The sequence below is a fragment of the Mustela nivalis genome, assembly GCF_964662115.1.
Source record: "Mustela nivalis genome assembly, chromosome: 7".
NCBI classification, from domain to species: domain Eukaryota; kingdom Metazoa; phylum Chordata; class Mammalia; order Carnivora; family Mustelidae; genus Mustela; species Mustela nivalis.
Genome location: NC_139026.1, coordinates 80,331,144 through 80,350,791, shown reverse-complemented (window position 1 = coordinate 80,350,791; position 19,648 = coordinate 80,331,144). Strand labels below are relative to the sequence as shown.

General features: G+C 40.1%; 1 protein-coding gene across 2 annotated transcripts in view; it reads right to left on the bottom strand.

The window, feature by feature from the left end:
- The window catches only part of PDZRN4 (PDZ domain containing ring finger 4), a 272,837-nt gene that overhangs the window by 55,546 nt on the left and 197,643 nt on the right, over nt 1–19,648 (bottom strand). For both annotated transcript variants that reach the window (XM_082742228.1, XM_082742229.1), the window contains 2 exons: nt 8,366–8,622; nt 4,954–5,056 (listed from right to left, as the gene is read on the bottom strand). In XM_082742228.1, the coding sequence (XP_082598354.1) occupies nt 4,954–5,056; nt 8,366–8,622 (360 nt within the window). The remainder of the gene's footprint in view (nt 1–4,953; nt 5,057–8,365; nt 8,623–19,648) is intronic.

The window sequence follows — 19,648 nt, the reverse complement described above, 5'->3', positions numbered from 1 at the left end:
AGACATTGCAGAGAGGTATGAACTTAATAAAAAAGAAATATATACCTATGAGAAAGAGAGAGGATATCTGTTGTAACTGCATGGTGGTCCCAGGTTCCTTTCCAATTCCCTTGTACTAAAAGGTCCAAAGGGACTCATTGCTCAAAAGTTGGTCCATGCAGACAACAGGAACCCTCCTTTGTTCATTCACCAAATATGAGCACCCACTATGAAATGGGTGATGTGATCGATGACAGACAGACAGACAGATAAGGTCTCTGCCCTCACAGCCTAGAAAGGAGCCACCATGTTCTATACACACACATGAATTTTTCCCTAAGTTTGCTTCACAGTCATGAAGCTGCTTGAAAAATATGACCAAAATCTAGTTAATATTTATCCTCTTGTTATTTTTTGAATGACCATATTCTTGATTCATAATTCTCTTTTCTTTAACTATGTACAAGAGAGATTATCTACTCATATTGTCACAAATATTCTGCACCTATTCATAGGGATCCAGGTCTGGAAAACAAATTTTGCAAAATGACCTTTCTCAGCATAGCACAGGGTTTATTATACTTTGCATAAGAATTGTCTAGAAGAACCTAGTTAATGTGCTAAATGCTCTTTCCTATTTCTACATAGGAGCCTGGGTTTGGTTTTCAGTTGATATATACACAGAACTCTGACATACACTTGTCCTCTTCACCCTTCTATTTTTAACACCTCTTCAAGCCAACTTCTAAATTCCTTATTCTGATGACCACGTATTCAGAAGGGGAACTCAATGTACACTTAATTCAGATTCTTGGGTATTTAGCCTGATCTCAGGAGGAGGAGTAGAAATGTTTTGAGTGGCATTTCTAGGTGATGAAAACCACCAGATTTCGAAGTGCTACTTAAATTATTTGCTTGTCTTGGCTAACCTGATGTTTTATGCTATCAAAATGTTGGACTTTACTATTAGTCTAATATTACTTCTCTGACTCTTCTCTAGCACATTGACTTTTGAGAGTTAATGGTAAATGCTGCAGAAAATTCAGCATCTTCCTTGCACTCGAGCAGGGGCAAACATATCTTTATTAGGGGTTGGATGAAAGGGCTCTATATTTCTTGAAGCCTTTCCCTTTAAATTATTTCTGGTAGAGGCTGGATTTGAGATCTGCCTCTGAGTTGCTAAGGGCTATTTATGATTTATTTCAACCTTTAGCTGGCTCTAGGAAAAAAGTGCACAAAGTTGAAAATAAAGAAGAGAAGACGCTTAATCCTCAGTAGTATTTCAGTGGTATGGGGCACCCTGACTCTTAGGATGGGTGCATTATTTAAATTTTGATATTTTTATTATTTCTCTCACAAATAAAATTAAAATCCTTTATCATTTTTAATTGGAGAACAAGGGCCATCATTTATAGAAGAGAACACACTTAAAGATATGAGTCTTTTAATGCAGACTGGTCCTCTGAGACTTTTCTGGAGCACAGTGAGGAAATTTTAAAGCCAGTCAAATAATTTTCCTAGGCAAAGTGGTGATAGGCCATGGTGAGATATGGGTGTCATTAAAATTTCATAGAGATCCCTAACGCACCAGAGTCACCATAACATTGACATGCTGACTGTAATATCTCCAAAGAAGCATTTGCTGCCTATCATGGCTCTGAAGGGAGCTGTTACAGTCTATCAATGCAATAATCTGCATGTTAAAAAGTCCCTAAATATGTATTTACAAGATAGTCAGATCTGTTTTGGTCTATTGGGTCAATAATCCAGGCACTCAAAGTCCCTAAATATGTAGGCACAAGATAGACAGATCAGCTTTGGTTCACTGAGTCCAGAGCAAGTAGGTCTTTACAAAGGGGCCTCTACAGTTACACAGTTGGCATTTTAGCAAGTTCAGAAATGCAGTTCTATGCACTTCCTGTCTTTTAAAGAGTGGGTTTATTATGCTAGTTCCAGCGGATGCCAGAAGCTGTGTTTCCTTTCGGCCTATGGTATTTTGTTTTTTAAAAAGTCAGAAGGAAAAATCCCGTTTTTAGCCCAAATCTGGAGCCCAAATCTAATTGCAGCCTGGAGGCAAATGATTCAAACACGGACATTTAGGCAAAACCCTGTGCCCCGGGATGGTTGCTGTCCTTCCAGACCATGCCTCAGCCCTTTCCGCCTCACCATCCCCGGACATCCACCTTGGCTTGCCTGACTATGCCGCTGCAGCCTTTGCTTCCTATGCCCAACACGACTCCCCCCGCCCCCCCCAGTGCCCCCATCCCCCTGCAACTGTTAGATTCATTCTGGCAACCAGAGGAATCTTGCTAGGGTTTCAGCTCTTCTACAGCAACTTCCCGTCCTCATGGGAGAAGTGAAAGGTGCCTCAAGATAAGCCCCTCCTCCCTCTGGCTTCTCCTCCTTGTCCAGGCTGCTAGGGCACTGGCCTCTGCTGTTCCTTAAGCACACAGGGCATGCTTCCGCTTCTGGTCCTTTGTACTTGCCCTTCCCACGTGGCTGCTCTCTTACTTTCCTTAAGTTTCCTATGAGAGAGGCCTTCCCCGACTTCCTTGCATAAGACAGCAAGACCCCGTCCCAACACCATGCGTTTCCTTTCTCCGCTACCCACGCAGTTGCTCTCCGTTAGCCCTGCCCATCCCGGAACAGGCTGTGTCTTTCCCGTTTCCCTGCAGGTTAAGCTGCTCCTGCAGAGGCTTCTTCCATCGCATACTTAGGTAAGAGCCTGGCCTATTTTAAGTGCTCATTAACACTGAAGGTAGAAACCAATGGGAGCAGATGGAAAGGAAACCTTCCTCAACTTCTTCGACAGCCTGCTGATGTGCGTTCATGTCTAGGTTGAGGAGAAATATCTTATCTTTTTTTGAGATGAAGTTCTCTTTTTGGCCATTAGATCTGTTTCCTGTAATGTTCTCTAAGAGGCACAGAAGCAGTCCTGGAAAGGGCTAGACCACTGCATCCTCAGAGCTCTGAGGGAGCTGGGGTCATCTTAGCTGGTCACAGAGGCACTTGACTGGTGTGCGTCTAAGTATAACAGGGCAGAAGACGGGGCTGTGATTTCAACGTCTCCCCACTTAATGTGGCATCCACAATCATCAGCAAGGCTGACAGCCGGGGACTAGATTTTACCATCTAATCTCACACAGCCGTGAGGGATGATGCGTGCCACTCTGCCTCCTAACCAGGACAAACTGAGGAGTGCTAGGTAGAACCATTATTCTCTCCGAAACCTGGTAAATGATCCTTGGGATATTCCCCCATACCTCCGCCCCTCTGTTTAACCATGTACCATGCTTTCAATGCATCCTTTCTCGTGATTGAAGCCTGTCACAGTAATGTCTTCCTTATTTAAATTTCACAGGAACATTCTTATTTCAATCACTCAAAAAGACGCCTTCGGCAAGAGAATCACAGCTGACAGCAAATTAATGACTATGATGCTGTGATTAGTTGAGATTACAGGCTACAGAGGACCTGTCTGAGCATTTACCACTGTCATCATACTGAGGCTGGCATCTATTAGGGATTTATATTGTTCAAAAAAGAGGATGTGCTTCAGCTACAGTAAGCCCTACAGAAAGGTAAGGAAATCTGTCTGCACTGGAATATTCAATGATATGTTAATTAATTACATAATTTTTACTGTTAACCTGCTAGCCTAAGCAAGTTTTTCTTCCATGCCCTCCCTCCGAATACAGATTTATTTTTAATAAAGCTTGAAGGCACAAACTAAATAAAAAGTTGAAGTGAGCTAGGTAAATCCAGTCCCTAAACCCAAAGTATTCATTAGCTGAAAGGAAAACATCATTTAATCTTGAATTATTTGGGTAAGTGACTCAATTTTGTAATTTGTTTTTCATGAGAAGACAAAACTTAATGGATATTTCAGTGCATACCAGTCCTTGAATAGATTTATAAAATAAAACTTTTCAATCAACTTAATGGAAAAGGGATGAAAAATTAGTAGGAACAACAACAACGCTGAAACCATCTATTCAGATGCTAGGTATCATCACACAAATGATTTCGGTAATCCCCAGCAATGACTTTTGCGGGGCGAAGATTTCAAATAAACGTCTATTTGCTTTGGGTGAGCTTCACGGAATCGGCCTTATTTGATTTCAGATCCTCCTAAGGGAAGAGATTTCAGGATTTCCAGGTTGTAAAACGGAAAAGAACATTTTGCTGAACTTGTATGACATCATCTAAAGCATTAAAAGGGCAGATAATCATGGGTTCTCTACCTGTTTACCAAAGCTTCTTTACCTTCCCAATCTACTTTATTTCCAAATGTCAGAGTGGTCTGAAACCTTTCAAAGATTTATAGACGGCAGCAGAAGAGGAAAGATTAGGATAAATCCTTTAACTTTTGTGAAAGCTTTTAAATAATTAATCGATGGGCTTTTGGAATTATTGTATATCACAGTCTAGGTACTCTACTGTATATGGTGTTAAGGCTAAATAATAAAAGGGCATTAGACCATTCCTCTTTCTAGAAAGTCAGTGAAACTACTTTTTATGGCATATACTTGAGTCACAAATAAAGAGAATGTTGAATAAGTGAAAGAAAATATACCTAATATAAAACAATTTAGTTTGTCAACTAAAATCAAAATACCAATGAATGAAAACAGAAGTACAATCTTGATTTTAAATATAATTTTTTTTCAAACTCTACTTGGAAATTACCTCATGACAGTAAAAAGAAAAAAAATGTGGCTGCCGTAATACTATGTATGAAAATCAACAAAAATGCAATCAAATTATTTTCAAGCTTATATTATAAAAATGTTTTCCAGTATATTTAAAATACTAAACACAAACAGCCCAAACAAACAATAGGTAAAAGAACTTACCCTCAATATGTAATAGACAAAATATTTCTCACAGTAATAGTTAAATTTTTCTTGTTGTGCAAAACCCCTCAACCATAACTTCCCGAAGAAACGTGAAGTGGTGTGAAAACGATCTTACCTCATATTCAAAGTCCTCTGCTCTGTCTGCATCAGCAGGCAAGCTGGAAAGATACTCATTGTCCTCATAAAACTCATGCTCCATTGGATGAAGAGAATGGCAGCTGTGGGGAATGTAGCGAGATGACAGAAATGGATCAAAAGGGTTGTTTTCAAGATTAAAACTGATTTTAGAATTTCACTTGTTTTCTCTGCTTTGCCATAAGACCTGTAGCAATCCAGGCTTTGAGTGAGCTAGAAGCTCGCAAAAAGCGATTGCTTTCTCTCTCCACTCCATGGGGTCTGTCAATTTGATTTTCTGAGAGAATACTAAGAGGAAGAGCCCATAGCCAGAACTGCACTCCAAAGAGTCTGATGTGAAATCTCTGACGAGCCATGGTGCGGGATACTCCCTGGCCTGCTTCCATTCCACCAAATGTGACTTGCTCCATACCTGGGTATGTGGCTTCTGAGACCACAGTCTACCCAAAGAGGTTTTTTTTTTTTTTTTTTTTTTTTTTTTTAAAGATTTTATTTATTTATTTATTTATTTATTTGACAGAGAGAAATCACAAGTAGTCGGAGAGGTAGGCAGAGAGAGACGGAAGCAGGCTCCCTGCTGAGCAGAGAGCCCGATGCGGGACTCGATCCCAGGACCCTGAGATATGACCTGAGCCGAAGGCAGCGGCTTAACCCACTGAGCCACCCAGGCGCCCCAAAGAGGGGTTTTTATAATGAAGTACTACCCATTTCCTAATGCACAGCTCCAAACTGTTTTTTGAAATCTGATTTCAAAAGCACCCATTTTTCAGATTGTAAAACATACTTGCCTTGCCCTCAATCCTTAAGACCTGCTTCCTTGTTCTCCCTCACAACCCACATTTTTCCCTCCTTGATAGAGGGCCCGTGCACAAATATTAATCAGCATTCATAGTGACACCTCGCTCGAAATTCCTATAAGCCACAGGGTTTCATAATCCCTTCCAAAAATTCAGAGACGATTAAAGGAAATGAGGGGGACCTGGAGCATTGTACATAAATTTTATTTATCTCACTTCAGAAAAATATTGTAAGTCATTTATAGAAGAGCTTTAAAATTGCTATATGCTATGATATAGATCCTATACTTTAGACCATGTGAAGGTCAAGTATAGTTTAAAGGCAAAGGACAGGAGGGCATCTCTATTTCTAGAAGTTAGTGAAAATGACTCAGTGCAATTAAGCAAGCTGGTGGCAGATGCGATCTCCAAGCTCCACCAGGGTGGACATTACCGAAAAACTGGTTAGTAGTATAAACCGTATCCTTATCTTTAGCCCAAAGGTGCACAAGAGACGCACCCTGGGGTCCTCACACCCTCAATATCAACATTCTACCATTTCTTCTCACTGCTCTCTATGGCTGTCATCTCCACATAGGGCTAATCAACGTGAACCCTAACAGCAAAAGCGGTACATGGAACATTTTGCTTGCTGGTCTAACAGGCAAACCGTCCTTGCTTAAATTTAGACTGGCTCTGAAAACCCATTTGGGCTGGTAAACCATTAAGCTTGCTGCTTTGGAAAACTAATGGGTTTCTCTTGTCTTTCAGTTGGTTAGAAGGGAGCTCTGCCACAAGGAACACCTTATTCATTCAATAAACATTTATTGTTTACCAGATGCGAGGTCCTCTGCCGAGGGCTAGAAATCTGTAGGTACACCAAATCCAGTCCTTGCCTTGTGCACAGGGTAGAGCAGAAAGGTGGGAATGTGAAATGTGAAATGTGAGATTTCAGGGGAAATATGAGAGCAGATGGGAGGGGGGATGTCCCTACTGCAGTTCTAGGAAGTTTGCTAGAAGAGGTTGCCTTTTCGCTAAGGTCTGCAGGACTTACGGAGAGTGACATAGGGTATCTGTTTAGAGAGTCGGTAGTGGGGTCGGACCTCTTAGGCTCAGAAGCCCAGCCCTATCACTTCCTTCCAATGTGACCTCGACCAAATTACTTAACATCTTCCCTCATCTGTGATGGTAATAGTACAATGCACTCCCTCTAAAGACTGTTATGAGGACTAAGTGGGTTCATAAATGTAGACCACTTGTAATGTTACCAAAAACATGCCAAATTAGTTAATAAATGTTAGCTGTTACTCGTTCAAGAGAGTGTTTATTGGAGGTTTCCTCTGCGTCAGTGAGCACTTATCAATATTCAGTCTTTGTTTGCCAGTGTATTCTTTTTCTCCTCCTCTAGAAGGTCGGTGATGACTTTATTTTCATTCCCAGTTACATGCCCAGCACCTACTTCCAGTGCCGGATAAATGGGGCTATTTGATAAGTAGTGGTTGCTTGGATGGAGTACGAAGCAAGATAAACAGCGTCCTTGCCCTCCTGGAACTTGAAGTTTCAAGGAGTGGCTTCCAAAACATGACTGTACCTTAAAATTGCCTAGGGAGATTTCGGCAGAAAGATTTGGTGCTTGGGGCTCACTCTAAAAACTCCTTTTTGATTGATCTGAGGTAGGATTCAGGCATTGCATTGATACGCCTATTTAAAATTCCCAGGTGATTCTAACGCATACCTGTGGACCACTGACACAAACCTAACAGAAGCCACTAAAGGGCAGGGAAGTGATCAGATCTGTGTTTTACAGAGTGCAGAATGGACTGCAGTAGGCAATGAAAATGCAGCCTCAAGAGACCACTGTTCTTATAAATCAAACTCTCTAATGTTTGAATATTTGCTGCATAGCGCACAGAGCAAAATGTATGGGGCAAAACATACTTCCTCATAAAATAAGACTGTACAAGTAAGATTATTTGAATAAAATCTCTCGACCTGTCTTTAAATGAGGTAAAAAATTGGGGAAAGATATTCCTTTAATAGATTCTGATTTCACAGCCCTTATACTTACTCACTGACAGTCAGAATCTTTTGTTGACATCTCAATATATTGGGTAATTGCTTTCTTTGGAGAATTGCACTTTAATTAAATTAATTTCCTAGCTTTTCCTTTAAAGAAGAGAAAAGCAAGAGTGAAAGAGAGAGAGGCGACCCACAGAGGAGAACAGAGTGCCAACACGCCACTTTGTGTCAGTCTTAATAAGGTTTTTGGCAGCTTTGGTGAGAAAAGCTATTTCCCTGACCAGTGCTCATGAGTCGCATGAGGTTTTTGATGGCTGGAAATATGAAGATGAACTAATCAGAGCCAGAATTGTGCATTGCTCCGCAGCAAGCATGATTCCTTACGTGAAGCAACTGTGTGGGTCAGGGAAAGTCACTCACAGGGTCAGCTGGGATCTAATTGGATATAGACACGATGGAGACGTTTTCCAAAGAGAACTGAGAGCCTGTCTCTAAAATGGTCAGCTTGCTAGTGTGACTGATTCTTTCCAACACCTACTTGGAATCCTGAATGAAAACAAATAGGGCTTTGGGGAAAATGACAGGAAAAAAAAATACCTGTCTGAGAGCAGGAAAGGACAGATGTCTGGCACTGGAGGGGTAGGTGGCCGAAGTTTTGCCAGAGCCATGATGTGCTCGAAGGTGATGTCTGTCTGAGTGCTAGCGTCCATGAGCTGCACTGCTGGGGCCGTTCCATAGGCTGGTTTACTGAGAGGTGTTCGTCTTAGCACCTGGACCACAATGGGCTCCTTGGCATTTCGAAAAGCTTCCACTGCCTCTTCATGGGTGGCTTTTGAGAGATCCTTCCCATTGACCTGTGAAGATACAAGGACATTGCTCATCGCAGAGGAAAGAACAGAGAGGCTGTCATCCTAGATTAAGAAAAGGTGGGAGGCTAAGTTTAAACACCCGCTCTCATACGAAGTTTATAAAGCATTATTTAATTGGACACGGACATTTACTGAACTCTTCACCAATACTCGGAAGTGAGGAAGATTAGGAAAACAACTGCTTATTGGTTCATTTGGAAGGATACTGTCAGGATCATTAGTAAAGATTAAAAAATTTGAATCACACATCGGCCTCAGAGAATGTTCACCCAAACCTTCAGACAGGTAGAAATGTTAAGTATGTCTTTTTAAAAAAATGTTCTATCCATCTCTTTGTGGAATTTTCAATATTTAATCAAAGTTTGACTGGCTTGATATCTGATTTTGTGGGTATTGTCCAGTTTCTTTCATATTAATTGTTTTTAAATCCAAGACCACGTTATTGTCATAAAATCAAGACCATACTACCATACATTTTATTGTAAATCTTGGCTGTTCCAAGTGTGGTCTGTGGACCAGCAACATAAGCATGAGCATAAGAGATTACTAGAAATGCAGAATCCCTGACCCAACCCAGGCCTGCTGAGTCTGAACAGGATCCCAGCTGATTTACACGCACTTGAAGGGCGCACTGCTCTAAAACATCTCTGAATATACTCTGTTCCTTTGGATCCTTGCCCGTTTTAATTTATACCAATTTACGACTCTCCAAAGTAGCCCTGGACATAACAGAGAGAGAGGGAATGTATGCCTTTGCTCTCTGTCACTGCTTCCCAGCAGGGCCAACTACTGGCATTTGGGAGAGAAAAATCATTTTTTTGGTGAGACTCTCCCTTGCCTAATTACCAAGAGCCAGTGCTGTGCTCCCGCCTTTGCGGCACTCCAGACACCTGCACAATTTTCTAAGCACCCTTTCCAGTGGCAGGACAGACTGCTCTCACATTGCTGTCAGTTTATTTCCCTAAAACCAGTCCTGATGACAGAGTCCACCGTGGAAGTTGTTTTAATAAAGGCCTACAGCATCCTGAAATATCTTCACCCTAGATGAATCAATAATGTTGGCTTTTGCAAATAGGAAAAGATACTTAGGGGCACAATACTGTGCTTAAAACCCCTGAAATGACACTCTTTCTAGACAATGAAGCCATCTGCCTGTTGGGGAGGCTCTAATAACAGCCATACACCAGCAAATCCTTAGGGATCCCTGGGTGACTTAAGAAGAAGCAAAGAAAGTCGCTGAGTTGCAGTCAGAGAGCAGTGGCTGACATCCAAATGAGCACATTCTCCCTCCCTGAGTAGACAAAGAATATGAACGTGCTCAGAGCAAGTGTGGGGTCTTTGGGGGTAAATGATACAATGCCAGGTAGAAATCATCATGTCATGTCGAGACAGGCTTAATGACCTGGAGGACCTAATTTACTCAATGGACCCTGAAAGAGTTAATGTGCCTTCAAAAATTGAGCAATTAAGTCTCCTCACCAGCAAAATATGTCCCAGTACAGTTCTTGGATCACTAGTAAGAAACTTCAGTAGACAATACAAATGGTTACCTACCAGTGTGCACACACTCATGAATCTTTACATTCTCACTCTGATTCTTTTCTCTATGGACTAAAGTTGACAATTATTGCTGCCTTGGTATTGGTACAACCTTGGAATGTCTGGATAACCTTGGGCATGTGGGAGTATGTGAACAAGGGACATCAGTGGACATAGTCATTCATTCCTTGAGCTATTGGTCTAGGGTACTTTGGGCCGAGGCCACCACTTTCTCTCTTGGGGATATGTAATCAGCAGATGGTAAGTGAAATCCAAGAATGGAGAAACAAAACCTAAAATCTAGCCTCTCGTCTTGCCTGGTCTCATTCTTTATGTATCACACTGTGGTCAGTATTTAAGAACTCCAGGGTTGTAGAAGATGATCCAGTAGTAGACAAGATTGCTCTGCCAGAATCTATGGGGTAGGGAGAAACTGCCCTTTGTCTCCAGGCTTCTGCTTTATGGTGTCCCTTGAATTTAGTGAATATCCAGTCCTGCAAAGTCTTACATCCTTCTCACTCTGAAAGGAAATCTTGGTCATAATCTATAAGTCTTACATTTAAAGTAACCCCTAATAGGGTAGAATGAAAGAAGACAGTGCCCTTTTTGAAGGACTTCAAACAATATCTGAAGGTAAAGAGAAAAACAATTTGTGGCTAGGATGTCTTCCAGTCACACATTAAATCCTTCTAATGCATAAATTTTGTGTCATTATGTAGTGGACAGACTAATGCCATTATCCTATTTCTTTCTCAAGGTGGCTCAGTGCCTTGCCTACAATGTAGTCTTGGTATTCCTTTGTTTCTTACTTGTTTTTGTGATTTTCAAAGCAAGAGTAATTTTTAAAAAGTGAGTTCCTCACTGATTAGTGATTATTTCTGCAAAATCCAGAAACGTATAACAATTTCTGCAGAAACATAAAGATTACCAAAGAGTATTTTAGGCTGTGAAATAATTAGTTCTTATTATAATGTTCACTATATGCAGACAGTATTAGCGTTCTCACAGCAAGATCAATAGCTATTGATTCTAAGACCCGTACATTCATTCATTTACAATTATAGCATTTATATGTAAATTTCATTTTTTGCTTTAAGGACCATCAAATACAATCTTACAAAAGGACAGTCAATAAAATCTCAAATATCTTACTTCCCCATTGGGAATGCTCTTTTCTTCCAGTTATCATGCAGCTGACCTCTATTTTCATAAGCTATTTAATATCTCTCAAAGTAAAGAAGTCTATGACCTTTAAAGGCTCTACTCTCCCATGTGATCCCTTAGAAAATGTAAGCACTGATGATACTAAACACTTTTTTTTTTCACTTCACTTGAAGTTCATCAACATACTGTTAGCCTCCTCAAAGGTCACCATTTTATAAATTACGCCTTTCACAATAACAAAAAAGAATAGCTTAATTGGGGTTCTCTGGCAGTTGCTTTGCTCAGTTATCATCAGTTACAGTCAGGAAGAAGAACACTGGGAGACTATCTGAGGTTTTAATCCCATAGAAAAAAGTTTGTAATAAATGAAAAAATAAATTAATAGCCAAACCTCATTTTTCCCAAGTGGCCAGACTCTAAACCAACATGGTATCTGGTATTCATGATGCCTTATCCTTATCATTATATTTCTTTTCCATCATATTCTCTCTCTCTCCTTTCCTTGCTTCCTCTCCTGCCCTTCCCTCCTTCCCTGTCTCAACCTTGCTTTTGTACGAACTGCCTACAATTTTTATATGTTTTGTGAAATGAGACAGGAGATGGAGAAGCCCTCTGTTAAAGGTGTCCCACCGAATGTAGGTAGTCATGGGTGCAGATCACAAGTGTTCTGGGTGCCTAGTAAAAGGAGGGGGAAAAATGCCAGAAGAATAACAGGAAAGCTGATTTTCAAGAGGAAAAACTGCCTAAGAAGAGTTGGGAACAAAACTGATGGGAAGAGAAGTAATTTGAAAATTAAAAGAGAAATACACATTGCGGGGCTTGAGTTTGAAGTTTTCATGCAGAAGGGTTTCAAAAACGCTGGCGATCTGATTAAAGCAGGGCATAGAGAAAGAGACTTCATGAGGCTGTTGGTGAAAGGCACAGGTGATAAGTTAGGGTGTCATAATAAACACAAAATGTCTACAAGATAATACCCTCTGTTACCATAACATCTAGCACGTTGATAAGTGTTCAAAATAGGTTCGGTCTGCCTCTACCAAGCAACTGGAGGGCAGCAACTAGAATAGAACTGCAAAGACGCACGTGATCCCTATCTGACCAGGGGCTAGCAGGGACACAATGGGATGACTGGACTCCAAAGGTGATTGAACCACCTGATTTGAGATAAATGAGAATCCAGAGCATTATACCTTGAAAGGGTTAGCAGAATTGGCCAAAACACCAGGAAGGAAAGAAGATGCCAATGATAAAAGTTCCAGGGTAGAAAGACTATCCTCATAACAACTACATTTGTGACTGGAAGCCAGTGGAAGGAGTAGCCGTAATCACGTCAAACTTGCAGCAGCCAGAAGACATTCAGAGGAACTAGCAAACGGAGGACTGATGACTAAAGGAGACACTGATGGTGAGAAGCCATCCTCTGGGAAGGCTTCCCTCATACCCCAGCACTTAAGTTGAAAAATATACAGAGATGAAAAGATAAGTGTCTTGTTTCTAATAAGTTATTTTCCATTATATTAATAAGGATAAGGGGATAGGAGAAAAGTAGTGGCTTTTCAGCAATTCATGCAGAAGAAGTGTGAACACATTTGTTGTGGCAGATGGGCTAATTAATCCATAAGCAACTTGTGAATGTTAAGTAAAGAATATATCTTTTCATATGTAAACCATATCACGCCAATGTTTGATGAGGCTTCTGTCTAACGAACAATCTACCCTTTTGGATAAACTGCAAAATCTGGGCCACTTGTCAGTAACCTCCCCAGAGTGACTGGTGACCTCAGCTTGGATATGAGCTGTGCTACTTTGATTATTTCTCCAAATCCAGCCACATGCAAAATTTTCTTGAGTATCAGAAAACAAACAGGCTTTTCTTTTTTTCCTTTTGAAGTGCAAACAAGTGCGTGAATAACCAAGTCACCCTAGCGTGTTGCCATTTCCAGAGTCAGCTGTTTGGGAATGATGAGAACTTCCAAATCTCTGTTTCCTCTTACGAAAAATCAGGCCTTTTTATGCATCTGTGCCTTTCATGGGAAAATACATACAGGACTACTCAACAGAGGAAGCATAGAATACCTAACATTATGTACAATTTATATAACCCAATTTCAAGTTGAGAAGAAGTATAAAGCCCGGGAATATTGCTTGTTTCTGTTTACAAAAATTTTATTGCTTCCTTTCTTCATTCATTCATCCGGTTGTTAATGGTCAGCTTTATCGAGATGTAGATGACAAGGAAAATTATAAGATATTTAACATGTCCATTGTGTTGATTTGATAGATGTATATATCGTTAAAGAATTCCAACCATCTAGTTAATTAACACATCCATCATTTCATGTACTGATTAATTAGTTTTTTTGGTGAGAACATTTAAGTTCTACTCCCTTAGCAAATTCCAATAATATAATACAGTGTCACCAACTCTAGTCACTGTGGTCTACATTTGGATCCTCAGAGCCAAGCAGTATAATTCTGGTTGGCATACCAGTTTATAAGATCTTCCCCCTTCACAAATAAATGTGGAATTAATTTTGACTAAAGTCCCTATGAGAATGCTGATCAAATGCTCCACCTGATAATTAGGGAGGTGTTATAAAAACATGTTCTAGTAACATTTTATATAAGGAGGAAACAATATTTAAATTACTGCTAAAATGTTGGGTATGGAAGAAATTTAAAATAATCCAAACCCTATAGTCATTAAAGCATTTGTCATATGTAATTGTTCAATCAGTTTTAAGGAACTGAATCATATAATGTTTTTCTAAACTTTGGTATGTTTGCTTCTGTGAGGACATCTGTCCTATAAATTAAGCATAGCACAGTATAAAAAATATTTATAGTGAAAAGAACACACAGAGTAAGAACTGTCAAAATTATATGAAGAAAACCTAGCAAGATATTGACTAAAATAAATTTTGACATTTTAAAATGTTACTCATGAACAAAATAATCATTTGTGGGTTTGTGATAATTTAGAAGAATACAAGATATGTTAGATGGCATAATACCAAAAGTCTGCGTAGTACACTGTTCTGTTTTGAAAGTGCTATTACTGGATTTGGGGAAGAGAATAAATATGTAATTATCACATCTGATGTAATAAGCAGATTTATTCAAAAAGTGATTCTGGGCTTCTCTTGGCTTATTGGGACTATGAGGGACCGGTAGCTTCATTTTCCCGGTGTATGGGGGTGTGACAGCTTCCCGTGGGTTCCACCATCCCCCAGGGCCGGGCAACTGGTTTCCCAGCCAAATGGAAGTCACTAACTTCTAACCCAGACATTCTGAACCTCTTATATTCTGTTTCCTTCCTAACAATGCTCCCCAAAGAGGAGAAAACCACAGTGGGTAGGGATCCTTGCACTGGAATACAGACCTAACACAAGTCCAGCCGTTTCGGACCCCCGCATGACTCCTGGGCTGCTCACTCCTGAATTGGACATTTTCCCAATAAAGACTGTTGCCTAACCTATAGAACTCATGACACTGTGGGATTTGCCCTTGATTAACATTTGTGTGACATGATATGCATTTACAACCTAAGAAACTGACTGTATTAAAAATGCTTATTTATATAATAGTAATGAACAGCAGACCCCCAGTAACCCAAGGAGATATCTAGAAAGCCTGTTGTTACATTTAATTAATTGACTGTGACACTGAGGTCCCTACAGCAGGACAGTATGCTACTTCCTGACCCCTTTCGCAGCACACTTTGATGGTGAGGTGTAAGTAGGACTCGGCTCCAGCCTTTCTTATTAAAATATTACAGACCCATTCTTTGTGAATTTATCAGAACTATTCTTATAATTTGGGTTATAGGAACTTATAATTTTGGTTATAGGAAATCCTGGGGAGGCATCATTCATATTGCTTTTTCCCTTGATTATCTTTTCTTTGTTTCATTTTTTGTGTCCCTTTTTCATATTTTCTGTTTCTTTCCTGAGGCTCCCTGCCACATTCTTCTCTTCTGAGCTTTCCCATTTGGAAGTGGTTTTTTATATAAATTGTTCCTGTTATTAAAGAACCGGTCATGATATGTTTTGATTCTTACTGAAGGATATAAATTGGAAGTCTATACAACATAAGTTTATTGACTGCTTTATAAATACATTTATTTTCCCTCGTGTTAATGAAAGAAATGGAGGTATCTGCTGTTTGGTACATGAGCTGGGGGTTCTTGGTCTATCCATCAGATGCACAGTCTACTCTTCTCTGCCCAGCTCAGGGCTCTGGGACATGGACCATTGTATATGGCATCACTAGGTTCCCTGCTTCATGTATTTTGCTTGGATTGGTTAAGGTAAGAGAGTTAGTACTCTGTGTCTTTATTCAGGCTCCTCTCCCTTGGCTTTCAGGACACCAAATCTTGCTAGGTTCTGTTCACATCCCTCGCCTACTTTCCACTTTCAGGTCTATGGGCAGTAAGGACTTCTCTTTCTATGGCGATTCCCTAAATTCTTTTTCCTAACTCTGCTCACACCTCCTAGAATTTGCTCCCTTATTAAACTCACTTCCATTAAATCCTTCAAGTGTGCCTTCCAGTTCCTTCTGGGACCCTGCCTGATACAACTAGACATAACCTGTCTGATTTAAACAAAAATAAAGCAAAAGCTAAAACTTAACATCTTTGCAAATTAAGTTCACTATCAAAATAAGTTGCATCAAAAATAGAATTTCTGGTGTCTTGGATTTAGCAGAAGTAGCATTTTTAAGGGGGTACAAAAATACAACTTTCATTGAGCTCACAGAGCAAATCTAGAGTATTCACATATTTGATGTGCATGCTTATTTCACAGAATCTCCCTCAGTTGGTCTTTGTATTTCTCCTTCATTACATTCAGGTTTTGTATTTTCTGGCAAGAATATCTAGAAGTTGTATTGTGTCTTCCTCAGTCTATCCCAGCAGGAAGCAAGTAATATGGATTTGTCTGTTGCTGGAGACGTTAAACGTGAGGACTTCTTGAAAGTGAGAGGGTGAGGGGTGGGGGAAGGGAGAGGATGAATCTAAACCAAATGGAATGGAATATTAAATTTTGAGGAATCTAGATGAATGCTATTTGAGAATTCTTTATACCATTCTTGCAGCTTTTTGATAAGCCTGAAATTATGTTGAAATGAATGTTACAAAATCTTGTTGTGTTTGTTATTAGTTAAAAACAGATTCATGTTATCATCACTTAGAGTTAAAAATAATTATAAGGAATTGTCGGACACAGAGTTTGTTTCTGGATTTGCATATCTTTAGAGAAATAAATTCCCGCTCTGCGCTGAATGTCTTTTTTCCTTGTGTATGTGCATACACAGACACACACACAGACACACACACCCCTACAGCAAAAAACACAGATTGGTATCACCAACTTTATCATTGTCATAACAATTCATCTACCAAATATCACCTGAAATCCTGTTCTCCTCCAAGCTGAGCTATTTAAAAAGATAGATGGCTGCCTTCTGGCTAATTGTGGGAGCTCTTTCATTACTATAAAAAGACTTTTTATATCTCAAGTGACTCTATAAGCAGTGAATAATGACTTGAAGTCTTTGGGGGAGAGTCCACTGATAAAATGGTAGGATAACAACTACTTACTGACCTTTTACTTCCTAAGATAATACTAAGCTGATGTAGCTGATTATTAATAAACCTATCCATTGAGTTTTGACACATTGGATCCAAGTATGTTCAACTTAATGAGAAATTCTCATGCAGACACGAAATTTTCTGTAATGGGCCTAAGGGTGTAAAGACATAAGGCATATATAGGGCAAATACTTTTGAAATGAACTCAAATTATTTCATTGGGAAAAAAACTTCATTGTAATTAAATGACCCAGATTTTCTTTTAAAAATTACTATAAACAGCATCAGTAAGTGAGGACTTGGAGCAATTCATCTTTTATGTCCACTGAAAAAGAGGAAATGTGCTCTTAGCCCTTGGACAAGAGCTCTTGGTCCCATTTTTTTGTTATATGGATATCAAGAATATAACCTTGGGGCACCCTGGTGGCTCAGTGGGTTAAGTTTCTTCCTTCGGCTCAGGTCATGATCTCAGGGTCCTGGGATCGAGCCCCGCATTGGGCTCTCTGCTCAGCAGGGAGCCTGCTTCTCCCCTTCCCCTGCCTGTCTCACTGCCTACTTGTGATCTCTGTCTGTCAAATAAATAAATAAAATCTTCAAAAAAAGAAAAAGAATATAATCTTGTGTCTGTCACACTAGCAAGACACCAAACAAATGCCCCAAATAACTACCTGTTAAGTTAAAGGAATAATAAACGTGTTCCACATAGTTACTAATAAGGGACTTGTAACATGGCATCTGTCAGAAGAACATCAAAGATGCCAACAGCATCTTCACCAGAGTTTTGCTGTACCCTATCTATATAAGCGATCCCTATTTAAATGTTTCCATGCAGAAAAACATTGTGCGTGACTAGAAACTGACAGTTTTCTTGAGTGCCTAAGTTAAAAGCCCAAAAACATGCTTGGCACATGATTGATACTCAATAAACACGTGCCAAATTCTCATATATTCCTCAATCAAAATCCATGTTAAAACACATGTGATTGTATTTGTCATTAAAGTTATTCGTGTTTACAAACAAACTGCTTTCTTTTCACTCCCACCCCCACGAGGCAGCCCAGTGCTCCATATTATTCCATTTACTTGAATCTATTGTATACATTGAGGGGTGTACAAAGGCGAGCCCTCCTCATAAGCCCCACCCATCTGTTAAAGTTGTAGTACCAAAGAACATGATGCAGGGAGCTTTCGGAAATGAGGTCTCCACAGTTTTCAGTATTAGCTGTGTAATTCTGAGGAAGTTATTGAAACTCTCTGAGCCTCAGTCTCTTCATCTGGAAGAGGAGATGCTAATACCCCATGCAGAGTCATGGACAGGATCAAAGAAATATACAGCTAAGGCAGCTGACAGAGTGCTATGATGTTGAGCCATGCTTCCTTCCTGAGGAAAGCTTGAGTGATGGAGATTCGGTGATTCTCTGGGGATCCAAGTTAACACCTGTGCTTAGAGTTCTGGCAGCGACAACAATAATAGTATCAGTTAGCACCGAGTGAGCATTCGTAAAGCGCCAGGAACCAGGGGAAACACTTGGCTCATGTGTTCCCAGCAACAGTCAGGTGAGGTTAGGATTTTATCTCCATTTGAAAGTTGTAGAAGCTGAGGTGTAACAGTCTGAGCGAGGGAAGGCACCCGCCCTTTACAACATGTTAGGGAAAAACAACATCTACATCGATGATTTTAAGCCAGCTTGTGAAGAGCAGGTACAAAGGTACTAACAGTGTCCTGTGGGGGCACAAAGAGCCGACTGTGCCCAGAAGCATAGGGATTTGATACTTGAGTTGGGTCTTTAAAGATGAAGAGTTTTGTAAGCTACAAAGATAGGAGAAATGAAAAGGAAACTTAGGTAAAGACATGGAAGAGCAAGTCTTCTGGGAACCAAAGAGATATTTGGTGTGACAATGGGGGATTTGGATAAACATCAGGCAAAGAAGTGGGAAAGAAGTCTCTGACACAAATCCCACAGTCCTCAATAGGCCATGGTAAAGTTTTTTTTTAATTTATTATTTAATTTTTTAATATTTATTTGAGAGGGAGAGAGAAAAAGAGCACCCAGAAGGAGAGTGAGAGGCAAAAGCAGACTCTCTGCTGAGCGGAAAGCCCAATGCAGGGCTCGATCCCAGAACTCTGAGATTTATGACCTCCACCCCAGGACTCTGAGATCATGACCTGAGCTGAAGACAGATGCTTAACTGATCGAGCCACCCAGGCACTCCTAAAATATTTGTTTTAAACAACTCCTTTCATTGGAAAAGCAGCACGATCTCATTTAGGTTTTGGGAAGATAATTCTGAAGGTTGTGTTGAGGAATAACAGAATGGAAGTAGGGAAACCATTTAGGAAGTTACTGGGAAAAATGATCAGTGCCCAGATCAAGACAGGGACAGCCTGGATGGTCCAACTAGAAGAGGAAGGACAGGGGTGTAAACTAGTGCTCTGATCCTTTCTATCATATCTATTCCAATGAGACTTATCAGATTAGCAGATCCACTAGCACAGCCTAGCCTCAGTTTCTATTCCAATTAATTAAATCTGCACCGTAAGGAAATACAAGCTGTAGAAGTTGCATTTTATGTAGAAAGACATAAAGGCTTTCCAAGTAGATATCGCCTATCCCCTACAGACGTTTATTTTCTGTCATTATCTTAGAGCTCAAAAACTACCTCTTCCAATTTTCCCAAACTTTTTCTGGCTAGTACCCATCTAGCCCAATGGGCAAC